The 13,579-nt window shown below is 40.9% G+C and overlaps 1 protein-coding gene across 1 annotated transcript in view; it reads right to left on the bottom strand.

Annotated features, from left to right (window-relative positions):
* Nucleotides 1-13,579, bottom strand: part of SNTG2 (syntrophin gamma 2) — a 254,057-nt gene that overhangs the window by 131,835 nt on the left and 108,643 nt on the right. Inside the window, exon 9 of the mRNA XM_043510185.1 lies at nt 2,371-2,498. Within this exon, the coding sequence (XP_043366120.1) occupies nt 2,371-2,498 (128 nt within the window). The remainder of the gene's footprint in view (nt 1-2,370; nt 2,499-13,579) is intronic.

Consider the following 13,579-nt stretch of genomic DNA (forward strand, 5'->3'; position numbering starts at 1 on the left):
TGTATTCCATGCCATCCAAACCCTGAATACAAAATAATTCATTTCCTTGCCGTCTTTTTTTTTCGAAACCCACAGTGACTGCATGTGTAACCAACATTAATGAATGTATTTTCACAATTTGCCTGGGAGATAAATTATTATTATCCCACCCTACAGATGTCTTAAGTGATTTGCTCAAGGTCATGCAATGAAACAGAGGCAAAGTCAAGGTTAGAACTCAGTCTCCTGACTCCCATGCATGTGCTCATTCCTCCAGACTACACTGCCTGACTGAGAATCATAGACTATCAGGGTTGGAAGGGACCTCAGGAGGTCATCTAGTTGAACCCCCTGCTCAAAGCAGGACCAAGCCCCCCAATTGTTGCCCCCAATTTTTGCCCCCAATTTTAACAGATCTCTAAATGGCTCCTTCAAGGATTGAACTCACAACCCTGGGTTTAGCAGGCCAATGCTCAAACCCCTGAGCTATCCCTTTCCCCTTTTGGGTTCCCTTCATGACACTCCCGGACTCAGCAAATGGCCCCAACAGCCCATAGACTCATAGAATATCAGGGTTGGAAGGGACATCAGGAGGTCATCTAGTCCAACCCCCTGCTCAAAGCAGAACCAATCCCCAATTTTTGGCCCAGATGCCTCAAGTCAGGTACACAGGAAATGAGGAACCCACACTTGGCGACCACCTGTCACAATTTTAGCTAAAATGACTTGCTTAATGTCACACAGGAAGAAGTAGAGACAGAAGTTAATTCTCCTGCATATGGCTCATTGGGGATTGCGTTCTAGATCTCTCTCAGTACATATTTCTTCACTGTTTTTCTCTCTTCAGAGACAGATTTAAAATGTGTCTCCTCCTCAAGCCAAACCGTGGCCAGTGGGGCCATGCCTGCGGGATCAAAGTAAACAAAATGTCTCACAACCTGCCTTTGGATTACCTTGATGGGCCACATGCTGAAGGTTGCCAACCCCTATGCTATTTTTTTTAATTTTGTATAAATCTAAAGCCTTCTTTACAACTGTTAAAACTTCGATAGCATTTAAAAAGTGGGTGAGAAACAGCGTTCTTATCTACTGTTTTACATAAGCTGTTTTTTCCTTATAAATTAGGATGTGTGTGTCTGTGTGTTTTGTATAAAGTTAAAGGTTTCATTATAAAAGTTTTCCTCTAGGCAACACTTTAAAAAACATTGTTTTTTAAAAAAGGTGGGTGTGTTATGTGGTTTTTTGTTGTTGTTTAAATGAGCCAAACACTTGTTCTTATTAAACTCTGAGATTAGGACAAGAAACAATGGGCTTAAATTGCAGCAAGGGAAGTTTAGGTTGGTCATTAGGAAAAACTTCCTAGCTGTCAGGGTGGTTAAACACTGAAATAAAATGCCTAGGGGGGTTGTGAAATCTCTGTATTTGGAGATTTTTAAAAGCAAGTTAGACAAACACCTGTCAGGGATGGTCTAGATAATACTTAGTCCTGCCTGGATTTCAGGGGACTGAACTAGAAGATGTCTGGAGGTCCCTTCCACTCCTATGATTCTCTGATCCTATTAAAAGTGCACATGACTGGATACGGACTTGGAGGATGGGACAAATGCAAAAAGGGTGTGCGGAAATCTGTCAAAAACACATGGTGATCAACCCTATCAAAGGTATTACTACTAGACCTTATTTTTTCTTCCCTTTTCTTTAATAAACTTTATTTTTCCTCTCTTTCTTTAATAAACCTTTTTGCTCTCTTTCTTTAAGAGCCCTTATTTTTCCTCAGTTTTCTTTAATAATCTTTATTTTCTTCTTTCTTTAATAACGCCCTTATTTTTCTCTCTCTTTCCTCTCTGTCTGTAATAACCCCCCTCTCTCTCTCTCTCTCTCTTTAATAACCTTCCTTATTTTTTATCTCTTCTCAGAACCTGCCTTATTTTTTGAATTATCTAAAAATCTATTCTTCATATGTAAAATCACATGCACACAATCATCCCTAACATTCCCCATTGAAAAAAAAATAACAGAACCCCTATTTTTCCCCAAATGGCTGACCACACCAAAAGGGTATGTGACCAGATTGAGAATCGGAGGACAGGATGTAAGGCAAAAAAGGAGTACGGAAACCTGTCAAAAAGACCTGGTGATGAATGCTATCTTACTTACTTACCCTATCTTACCTACTTACTTTTATTGCCCTTTTTTACTTTTTTTTGTCTTCAACAGTCCTCCTATGCATGTTATAAATTACAAGAGAAAACAGACAGCATGGTTTTGTATAATAATATGAACTAAAAATTTTAATCTCTCAAGTAAAAGCATTCTTCCACAGCCGACACCTTCACAATAAAAATGAGGTGCAGTTAGTTAACCCACTTCTTTCCCTTTCAAGTTACAAACCTTAATTTATCTGTTCCAGCTTTGTATCTTGAGATTCGAGCCATCGACAGAGGAACTGATAGGATGTCTAGCCAGCGCTTTTCATATTTTGGTTCATTAGCTATGGGTGAGGAGGGCGATGATGGAGTCTGTAGAGAATAAATGAGAATCAGTCAGCACAGTCTATCAGTTCATACAATGCAGAAAGCACTGAAATGCATCTAGGGCTGTGCACTCTTCAAAAACTAGTAACACATAGTAATATAAATTGTTAAACAGAGTTTAGGAGAAAAATTAAAGTAAGCATTTATGTGAAAATAAAACAGAGATCTTTGTGCTATGCCTGTGTTTTGATTTTATTATTTGTGTGATGTTAAATCCATTTATGTTTTAATTAAAATTTAAAGGCCACTTCTAATTGATGATACAAATAGGCTCATTTTAATGTCAGTGTTTTACTCGTAAATCTCCTATTTTTCTCCATCCAAATTCCTTCTGATTACAACATAAGATCACTCCAGGGTAGAACTTCATTTGAAATGTGTTTGTGCTTTCCTTTAAATAGCTATACACAATTTTCAAGAAAAAAACAGTGCATAAAATATATTGAAGTAAGGACTACTGCAATCATGCAACAAATTTTGCATATACTGATATATTGTGACATTTACCCATTTACCCATGCCTTCATTTAGCCACCGATTTGAAAATCCTGAATCACGTTATACCAAGGCAGGAAAAATCTAGTAAACTTTGTAAACTAGTAAACTTTGAGTTTCAATTTTAGAGTTTTGTTCAAAACCATTACATTGGGCATTTTCTCTCCCTTAAGAACTGGATACATGGATCCTGGGATACCTGCAGATGGCAGGATCCTCAATTATACTAGCAACATGCGATGTGCATCAAAGATGTTCCAGATTTTTGAGGATCTGGGTAAAGTGGAAATTATTGTTGATCTACTGATTTGGGGTGAAAATGATGAGCACCCCATCATTCCAAAGAAAACCTTAAATTAAACAGGAGCAAATGTGAGCTAAAAACTGAATTAGATTAATAATTTAGGACACACATTCAATGACAAAGAAGCTCAAATCAAACCTAAGAAAGGAGGTTTTACAGAGGCTCATGAGCATGTTAATATATCTAATCCCTAATTTATCACAATGAAACCCTTCATTTGAAATACTGCATGAAGATATTACAGAATGGAACAGGAATGATTAAAAAAGAATTCTTTGGGGAATTAAAAAAGTTGTCACAGAAGCACAGGTACTGAAATACTTTGAGATTAACAAAAGGCCCAACATTTCAGTCGATACAAGATCACATGAATTGTGTACTGTTCTTCTATAAAATGATGGCCCTGAGGTATGTACTTCTGTAGCACTCACTAAAACACAATAAAACTGAGCTCAGATTGAGAAAGAAAAGGTGGCAATTGTTTTTTGTTGTGAGTGATTTCATTAATATGCTCATGGACAGCAATCAGTTGAAGCAGAAACAAACTAGAAACTTTTGGAAACCATTGTTCGAAGCATCAGAAAATGATCACGAAAACTGAAAAAAACCCAACACCTTAATAAATGTGAAATACAGAACCAGCAAGGGGCTTCTTACAAAGCAAGTAAAAACAGTGAAAGTTATCTAAGAGACATGGTCCCCATTACTGTAATATTGAATATTTCACAATTTTTATTTATCCTCGCCACACCCTGCTGGGGTAGAGCAGTACTATTTCAAAGAGGAGAAAATGAGGCATAGCTGACACTAAGTCACTTGCAGGAGGCCATATAGAAAATTTGTGGCAGAGCAGGGAATTGAACCCAGAGCTCCCAAATCCCAGGTTATTTATAGAAGAGCTTCAAGAAGAAGATTTTGATGTCAACATGACTGGAGTACTATCCATTTCTAAAATAAGATCAAATAGGAAAAAAAGGACCTAGCCTAAGCATTGCCAACCCTAAGCATTCATTAGTCAGATGGCCAAAAAACTAAATAACAAAAAACAAACACACCTTAAAATTCATGACTCTTAAAAAAAGTAATACACTATGGGTTCTTTTTATTTGTGTCTGCTTTTTGAGCTTTTAGTCTTCACATTTTCAAGCTTTTCTCTACAACCAGCAGGGCTAAACACTTATTTAAAAAAAATCAAAGCTATATTCTCATGTCGTAACAGGCACCCTAGGAGATAAGGGTTTAAGAAGAACACCAATTACCATGAGACTAATGATAAAATTGCTTGGGTTGACAACACTGCAACCTACAGCAGCTTTTAGATCGTAAACTCTTTGGTGAAAGGAACATCATTTATTATTTGTGTACGGTGCCTAGCATAATGGGGTTCTGGCACAAGTGCTACTGCAGCATGCATATTAAGTAAAAATACTACTACTACTATTTTTAGATAGGTTTCAGAGTAGCAGCCGTGTTAGTCTGTATTCGCAAAAAGAAAAGGAGTACTTGTGGCACCTTAGAGACTAACAAATTTATTTGAGCATAAGATTTTGTGAGCTACAGCTCACTTCATTGGATGCATCCGATGAAGTAAGCTGTAGCTTCAAAAGCTTATGCTCAAATAAATTTGTTAGTCTCTAAGGTGCCACAAGTACTCTTCTTCTTTCATCTTTAGATAGTAATTCTAGATAACTATCCAGTAAAAAAACTATGCATCTTGTAAGCATAAAAACATACTGGGACCATTGGGATGAAATTGCTATGTACATTGGGATTCTGTATAAATGATATTGTGACACATCACAATCTAAGATTGGAAATGCTAACTATAATTCACTGTATCCATCTGGATATTGAGAAATGTAAGAATAAAGTAAAAGTCTGTTGTGGCTAAGTCTGACTCATGCCTAGCGTAAAATGTGAAATAAATATAGGAAACAGACTGTAAAAAGAACACTGAAACCACATGAAATTCTCAATCACATTGGTACAAGATTGGAACAGAGCTATTTGAATTAAACAGCAATGCTTACGGTAAGTTCTTTGTGGACTACTAATTGGGTTTACACATCAGTGTTGTGATGACACGTAAATTAATTTCTCACCATGAGATTCCAGCTGAATTACTATCAGAACTCACAACTGGTTCACTCAGGCAATTTTCTTTAATATGTTAGGCATTCCTCATCAAACTCTTATTATGCCCCAGAGATGTCAGTTGATAGAGTAGATAACTTGATTTAAGCAAAACCGTGGTAGATTCAAAGGATCTACATTTTTCATTGTTAGACTAGCTACCTCACAATGCGTCATGAGGTTCACCAATTCAAACAGAAGGAAAAAAGGAGATCTTTGTAATAGGATCTTTACTTGAGCCAAGGACAATTAACCTTTAAGTTAAGAAACTAAAATGGAAGAAATACAAGAACAAAATGTTAAACAATTACTCTTATTGCAAATGGGAGAGAGTGTTCAATTCTAAACTGAAAGTGAAAAAGGCAGACTTGCCAAGATAACAGTTGGACTAACTACACAAAGATTGTAACAACCCCAAAAAGAACTGATGACATCTTAACAAAACCAAAGAGAACATTGGCTCTCTCTTTCGTGAGGACATCCAGGATGCTTCTGAGCTTGTATGTTGACAGAAGGAATAGATGTCAACTCACTGACAATGAAAAACATCAAGAGCAGTAAACAGAGTCTACAGTTGTTGGATCCACCTCAGCAGTGGAACAAAGGATTCCTTTTAACTGCCTGTATTAGATTTATGATGGCTATTACTGATTTATTTGCTTTTAATTATTTTAAATGAGGGGGTTGGGAGAAGAAGATGCAACAGTAACTACTGGAGTCAGTGGATACAGACTCCTGCCATGTGACTGAGGTATATGATCATTTGTAACCATGGCACATGACCAAAGCCAGAAAATCAGCATTCCTGCGTGTCACACCTTTGTTGTACTTTTAGCTGCCTTGGCTTCTCTCTGCCCCATAATAAATCGGGTTACTTCTGGGCGCATGCTGCTCTGTAAATCTGATCCGGGGTTGCACCTCCACCCTCCACACATCATTCCGCTCAGGCAGGAATGGCTGCCATGTAGCAAGAACTACAAACATTGAGTGTGTGAGGAGCACATGAAACAGAACAACAGCTTCCTGGACTGGACTGTCTGTGTGGAGACTGTGTAGCATATAGAACTAGAAAGAGAATGCAAAGGAGCCACAGTAGTCCCCATTCCATGGGTTGGTTTACTAACGGGCTGCATTTTATAACCCAACACACACTGTAGTGGAGGATAGAAAGCATGCCTCTATATTTTTCAGAAAGTATATTCAATTTTCTTAGGAAATAGTGCAGACATATTAAGATCCCCTAATACATATTGTAGTCCTTCAAGCATATTTTACCTTGTTAAACAAAAGAAAAGAAATGGAGAATGCCATGGTGTTTAGAAGGCCTATGATGACTTCACTGGGATATTTACACAATTTGGAAAACTAAGAATAAGATATTTACTTACCACTAGATTGTGCACATTGCATATAGCCATGGCATATTCCCTGCATAGCATAGCTCTTTGACATGTAGCGGGAGTGCACAAACTACTACATGCACATGGCTGCCAGCTCTGCAAGGGATCCATGCCGTTCCATGCACCCTCAGGAAGCAGGGAGAGAGGAGCAAAAAGTTTAGTATCTGATTAGAAATAACTATCATGTCATAACCGGTAACTGGTTAAAAGATAGGAAACAAAGGGGAGGAATAAATGGACAGTTTTCAGAATGGAGAGAAGTAAATACTGGTGTGCCCCAGGGGTGTGTCTGGGACCATTGCTGTTCAACATATTCATTAATGATCTGGAAAAAGGGGTAAACAGTGAGGTGGCAAAATTTGCAGATGATACAAAACTATTCAAGATAGTTAAGCCCAAAGCAGATTGCGAAGAGTTACAAAGGGATCTCACAAAACTGGGTGACTGGGTATTAAGATGACAGATGAAATTCAATGTTGATAAATGCAAAGTAATGCACATTGGAAAACATAATCCCAACTATACACACAACATCAGGGGGTCTAGATAAGCTGTTAGCCTCAAGAAAGAGATCTTTGGGTCATTGTGGATAGTTCTCTGAAAACACCCACTCAATGTGCAGTCAAAAAAAAAGTAACAAAATATTGGGAATCATTAAGAAAGGGATAGATAATAAGACAGAAAATATCATACTGCCTCTATATAAATTCATGGTATGCCCACATCTTAAATACTGAGTACAGATGTGGTTTCCCCATCTCAAAAAAGATATACTGGAATTGGAAAAGGTACAGAAAAGGGCAAGAAAAATTATTAGTGGTACGGAACAGCTTCCATATGAAAAGAGATTAATAAAACTGGGATTTTTCAGCTTTGAAAAGAGATGATTAAGAAGGGATATAATAGAGGTCTATAAAAACATGACTGGTATGGAGAAAGTAAATAAGGAAGTGTTATTTACTCCTTTTTATAACACAAGAACTAGGAGTCATCAAATACAATTAATAGGCAGCAGGTTTAAAACAAGCAAAAGGAAGTATTTCTTCATACAACACAGAGTTAAGCTGTAGGACTCTTTGCCAGAGGATGTTGCCAAGAGTATAACAAGGTTAAAAAAAGAACTACATAAGTTCATGGAGGATAGGTCCATCAATGGCTATTAGTCAGGATGGGCAGGGATGCAAAAGTATGCTCTGAAGTGTCCCTAGACTCTGTTTGCCAGCAGCTGGAAATGGGTGACAGTGGATGGATCACTTCATGATTACCTGTTCTGTTCACTCCCTCTGAAACATCTGGGATTGGCCACTGTCGGAAGCCAGGATACTGGGCTAAATGGACCATTGGACTGACCAAGTATGGCCATTCTTATGTTTTTAACCAGAACCAGGGTTTTGGTCTAGGCTCATCTCCAATTTTATTTGGAGAATTTTGGAAATTGCATGTGAAAGCAAATGTGATGTGGGTGATTGGATTGGAGAGACTTTCAAAAGCTTGCAGATATTCAAATTTTATTAGAACCAGCTTCTGATTATTAGCATTTTTTTCTAAATAAGAAAAAAATACATGTAATACAGAATAATTTCTTTAAGTATTTTATATAGCTACTTTTATAAGTTTGGGATTTTCTGTAGTGCTCAGCGTTGGCTTAACCCTGTTCCCATTGAAGGCAATGGTAAAAAGCCTTTCAAATTCAACAGGAGCAATTAGGCCACACTGATTGCTTTTGAAAATTCTTTAGTTTTGTTATTATTGTTGAGAATTTACAGCTTATTAAAGATGCTGATTTGACACCCCTGAAAATCAAAGTCTGCATGTAGCATTATTGTAAGCCTTTCCACACTTCCTCTCCAAGAGTTTCAAAAAATTGGCTCTCTGGGGACCATATCTGGGATAAGATGATCATTTATACTCAATATTCATTTCACACCTTAGTCTTTCTTTTTTTGAAGAGACTGTCAATTAATGCCAATTTATTTCTAATATCTGTCCTTTAGGAAATGGACTGAATTCAGGAATCCTATTTTAGACAGAGGACTGAACAAGCATCTAGTCACCAGGACAGACTTCAACTGGTGAGGAGAATTTAGGAGACAGCTTCTGTAAAATTTTGAAACATATTCTACAATAACTCATTGGGATCAACCAGCAAGTTCTCTGATAAGTAGCAGAACTAATCAGACATGCTTCCACATTGATGCTTCCACAGGGAACATGAGGAGAAAAAAACCAAGAGATTGGTGGAAGCTCACAACTTTTCTTGTGACAAGTGATCTGCAGACCTTGGGCAACTTTTTTTTTTTTAAACTGTCATTGTACCCTGTAAGGAAAATATCATGTCTACGGAGATAAATAACATTTTGAATCTTCTCTAGTAATGTAATTTACAGCTTCAATTAGGGCTGTCTCTTGACAGTCACAGTACAGTGTTCAAGGTTAACATCTCAAATATTTATTTTTATCAAATGGAATCTGGAAAGGAAAGGCTAACTAAGCCAAAATTGTAAGTACATGTTATGATCTAATTTTTGAAAAGTCACATTCACATACCTACACTAAAACCTGTTTGGAATCAGAATTTCCTCCTAATCCTTTTGTTTGATTATGGGTTATATATCTTTATTACATTTTCATAAAATGAAAAACAAATATTAAGGGTGTGATCCTGCACTCTTTGCTTACCATAAACTCTGACTTCAAGATGGCAATGTTTGACTTCAGTGGGTATTTTGGGAGTATAAAGAAGGCAGAATTGAGGATTGTATCCTTTAGTAGTTAATATATTTTAACACTGAAAGACTTTCTCCATAAGAATGAAAAATTGTGAAAATATAGAAATATCAAACAATAATTTTGCATTTCCTGATGCAATCTAAAATTCTTACATTTACTTTTTAATAGCATGTGTATTACCATATATAATCAGCTTGAAATTAGTTTGATGATTATTTGTTGTTTCTGGCAAGTGTTGTGCTAGGTACTGTACAAACACAGAATGGTGCCTGGTCAAAGATTTTATGTTTTGAGAAAGGCAAAACAAACAGGCAGAGACAAAGGAGATCAGCAAACAAGTAAAGATAATTAGTGTGTCCATTTGTTACAACAGAATTTTCTTGGTTACCACACATGCTACATTATGTATCAGTATATGCATGCTCTCTATATAAGGTATGTATTCCTACAATGGGTCTTAATATAGCAGCCTGATGTCGATGAGCACTTATTAGTACAAAGAGTTCCAATAACCTTAGTGAGGCTTCTTGCATTAGTGTAAGCAGGGGAATAGTCCCGCTCTTTTGGGGAACTTTCCTGGCTTCTGCACTACCCGGGTGAAGTGGGCTAGCAAAAGGATCCGAGTCTTCGCTCCCACTTCCTTTACCCAGTGATCTCCCTGCCCTTGAGGACTCCCCTTCCACTCTCCTGTCTGGCAGAGTCCTCGTAACCCCAACAAGGCTGTGCCCAGGATTCCTCGGGGGGCTCGACCCCCAACCCTGCTGTGGTCACCTAGGACAGGGGCTACGGTGTCCCCACTCCGGGGTAGTCTCTCAGCACTGGGCACTGCTCTGACCCACTGACCATTATATACAATTTAGATCAAATGCAAGTTATTTAATCAACAATTAATTTTAAAAAGAATAAGGAAAGATGGGAAAGGTTAAAGGAAACACATCAGCCTGCTCTGTGGCAGGGAACATCACAAACAGTGTCTCTGGAATGTCAGGGCAGTTCACAGTCTGTTCCTTGGAAGTCCCAGGCCTTGTTTGCCTGGGACTGGTAAGTATCCGAGTGTGTGTGTTTGCTTGCTGAGGAAGTATCCGAGCGTGTGTTTGCTGGGAGGGAGCCTGAGTGAGTGTCTGATTGGCTGCTAGCCTGCAGGGGGCGGGCATTAGGGTGTCTGTGTGTTTGCGTCAGGGAAGCCTGGCTGTTTAAAAATAGCCAGAGCCTCGCGAACCAGCTGAGCGGCAGCGAACCAGCGGAGCAGCGGGGACAGCAGAGCAGCTCACAGCAGGAGTTTGCCTGGGACTGGTAAGTATCCGAGTGTGTGTGTTTGCTTGCTGAGGAAGTATCCGAGCGTGTGTTTGCTGGGAGGGAGCCTGAGTGAGTGTCTGATTGGCTGCTAGCCTGCAGGGGGCGGGCATTAGGGTGTCTGTGTGTTTGCGTCAGGGAAGCCTGGCTGTTTAAAAATAGCCGGAGCCTCGCGAACCAGCTGAGCAGCGGGGACAGCAGAGCAGCTCACAGCAGGAGTTTGCCTGGGAGTTCGCCTGGAGTGAGCCCAGTGAGGCTTACATCTTGCCAACGTCTCTGAGGAAGCTCCGTAGTAGGTAGGTGATATGGAAGGGGGGGATTCAGCTGTTGTGACCTGCACTGGATGTGCCATGTTTGTCTTTCTTCCACAGGACAGAAGCGACTTTGTCTGTACAAAGTGCAAGCTGGTCTCCATATTGGAAGAGAAGATTGAAGGTCTGGAGCAACAGGTAACGACCCTGCGTTGTATACGAGAGACTGAGGATTTTCTGGACCAAACTCAGGATAGCCTTCTAGGGGCACAAAGCTCTAAAGATATAGAGCAGGTTGCACAGAGGAGCCAAGAGGCCAGTGAAGAAGCTTGGCAACATGTGACCTCCAGAAGAGGTAAGCGGAATGTCCGGGTTCCAGTAACACAGACACAGGTAACTAACCGCTTTCATGTTCTCTCCACAGGTACCAATGCGGAGAGTGGACCAGATGATATGTCTGGGGGGAGAAAGCGGAAGGAGACTCCGCTGGTTGGGAGGCATGAGATGCGATGTCCTGAGGTTGGGGGTTCCACGACCACCACTCCCAAGAGGAGAAGGCGGGTGGTGGTGGTCGGGGACTCTCTCCTCCGGGGGACTGAGTCATCTATCTGCCGCCCTGACCGGGAAAACCGAGAAGTCTGCTGCTTGCCAGGGGCTAAGATTCGTGATGTGACGGAGAGACTGCCGAGACTCATCAAGCCCTCGGATCGCTACCCCTTCCTGCTTCTCCACGTGGGCACCAATGATACTGCCAAGAATGACCTTGAGCGGATCACTGCGGACTACGTGGCTCTGGGAAGAAGGATAAAGGAGTTGGAGGCGCAAGTGGTGTTCTCGTCCATCCTCCCCGTGGAAGGAAAAGGCCTGGGTAGGGACCGTCGAATCGTGGAGGTCAACGAATGGCTACGCAGGTGGTGTCGGAGAGAAGGCTTTGGATTCTTTGACCATGGGATGGTGTTCCATGAAGGAGGAGTGCTGGGCAGAGACGGGCTCCATCTTACGAAGAGAGGGAAGAACATCTTTGCCAGCAGGCTGGCTAACCTAGTGAGGAGGGCTTTAAACTAGGTTCACCGGGGGAAGGAGACCAAAGCCCTGAGGTAAGTGGGAAAGCGGGATACCGGGAGGAAGCACAGGCAGGAAGGTCTGTGAGGGGAGGGCTCCTGCCTCATACTGGGAATGAGGGGCGATCAACAGGTTATCTCAAGTGCTTATATACAAATGCACAAAGCCTTGGAAACAAGCAGGGAGAACTGGAGGTCCTGGTGATGTCAAGGAATTATGACGTGATTGGAATAACAGAGACTTGGTGGGATAACTCACATGACTGGAGTACAGTCATGGATGGTTATAAACTGTTCAGGAAGGACAGGCAGGGCAGAAAAGGTGGGGGAGTAGCACTGTATGTAAGGGAGCAGTATGACTGCTCAGAGCTCCGGTACGAAACTGTGGAAAAACCTGAGTGTCTCTGGATTAAGTTTAGAAGTGTGTGCAACAAGAGTGATGTCATGGTGGGAGTCTGCTATAGACCACCGGACCAGGGGGATGAGGTGGATGAGGCTTTCTTCCGGCAACTCACGGAAGCTACTAGATCGCATGCCCTGATTCTCATGGGTGACTTTAATTTTCCTGATATCTGCTGGGAGAGCAATACAGCGGTGCATAGACAATCCAGGAAGTTTTTGGAAAGCGTAGGGGACAATTTCCTGGTGCAAGTGCTAGGGGAGCCAACTAGGGGGAGCGCTTTTCTTGACCTGCTGCTCACAAACCGGGTAGAATTAGTGGGGGAAGCAAAAGTGGATGGGAATCTGGGAGGCAGTGACCATGAGTTGGTTGAGTTCAGGATCCTGACGCAGGGAAGAAAGGTAAGCAGCAGGATACGGACCCTGGACTTCAGGAAAGCAGACTTTGACTCCCTCAGGGAACAGATGGCCAGGATCCCCTGGGGGACTAACATGAAAGGGAAGGGAGTCCAGGAGAGCTGGCTGTATTTCAAGGAATCCCTGTTGAGGTTACAGGGACAAACCATCCCGATGAGTCGAAAGAATAGTAAATATGGCAGGCGACCAGCTTGGCTTAATGGTGAAATCCTAGCGGATCTTAAACATAAAAAAGAAGCTTACAAGAAGTGGAAGGTTGGACATATGACCAGGGAAGAGTATAAAAATATTGCTCGGGCATGTAGGAAAGATATCAGGAGGGCCAAATCGCACCTGGAGCTGCAGCTAGCAAGAGATGTCAAGAGTAACAAGAAGGGTTTCTTCAGGTATGTTGGCAACAAGAAGAAAGCCAAGGAAAGTGTGGGCCCCTTACTGAATGAGGGAGGCAAGCTAGTGACAGAGGATGTGGAAAAAGCTAATGTACTCAATGCTTTTTTTGCCTCTGTTTTCACTAACAAGGTCAGCTCCCAGACTGCTGTGCTGGGCAACACAAAACAGGGAAGAGATGGCCAGCCCTCTGTAG

The sequence above is a fragment of the Dermochelys coriacea genome, chromosome 3 (genome assembly GCF_009764565.3).
Source record: "Dermochelys coriacea isolate rDerCor1 chromosome 3, rDerCor1.pri.v4, whole genome shotgun sequence".
NCBI classification, from domain to species: Eukaryota; Metazoa; Chordata; order Testudines; family Dermochelyidae; genus Dermochelys; species Dermochelys coriacea.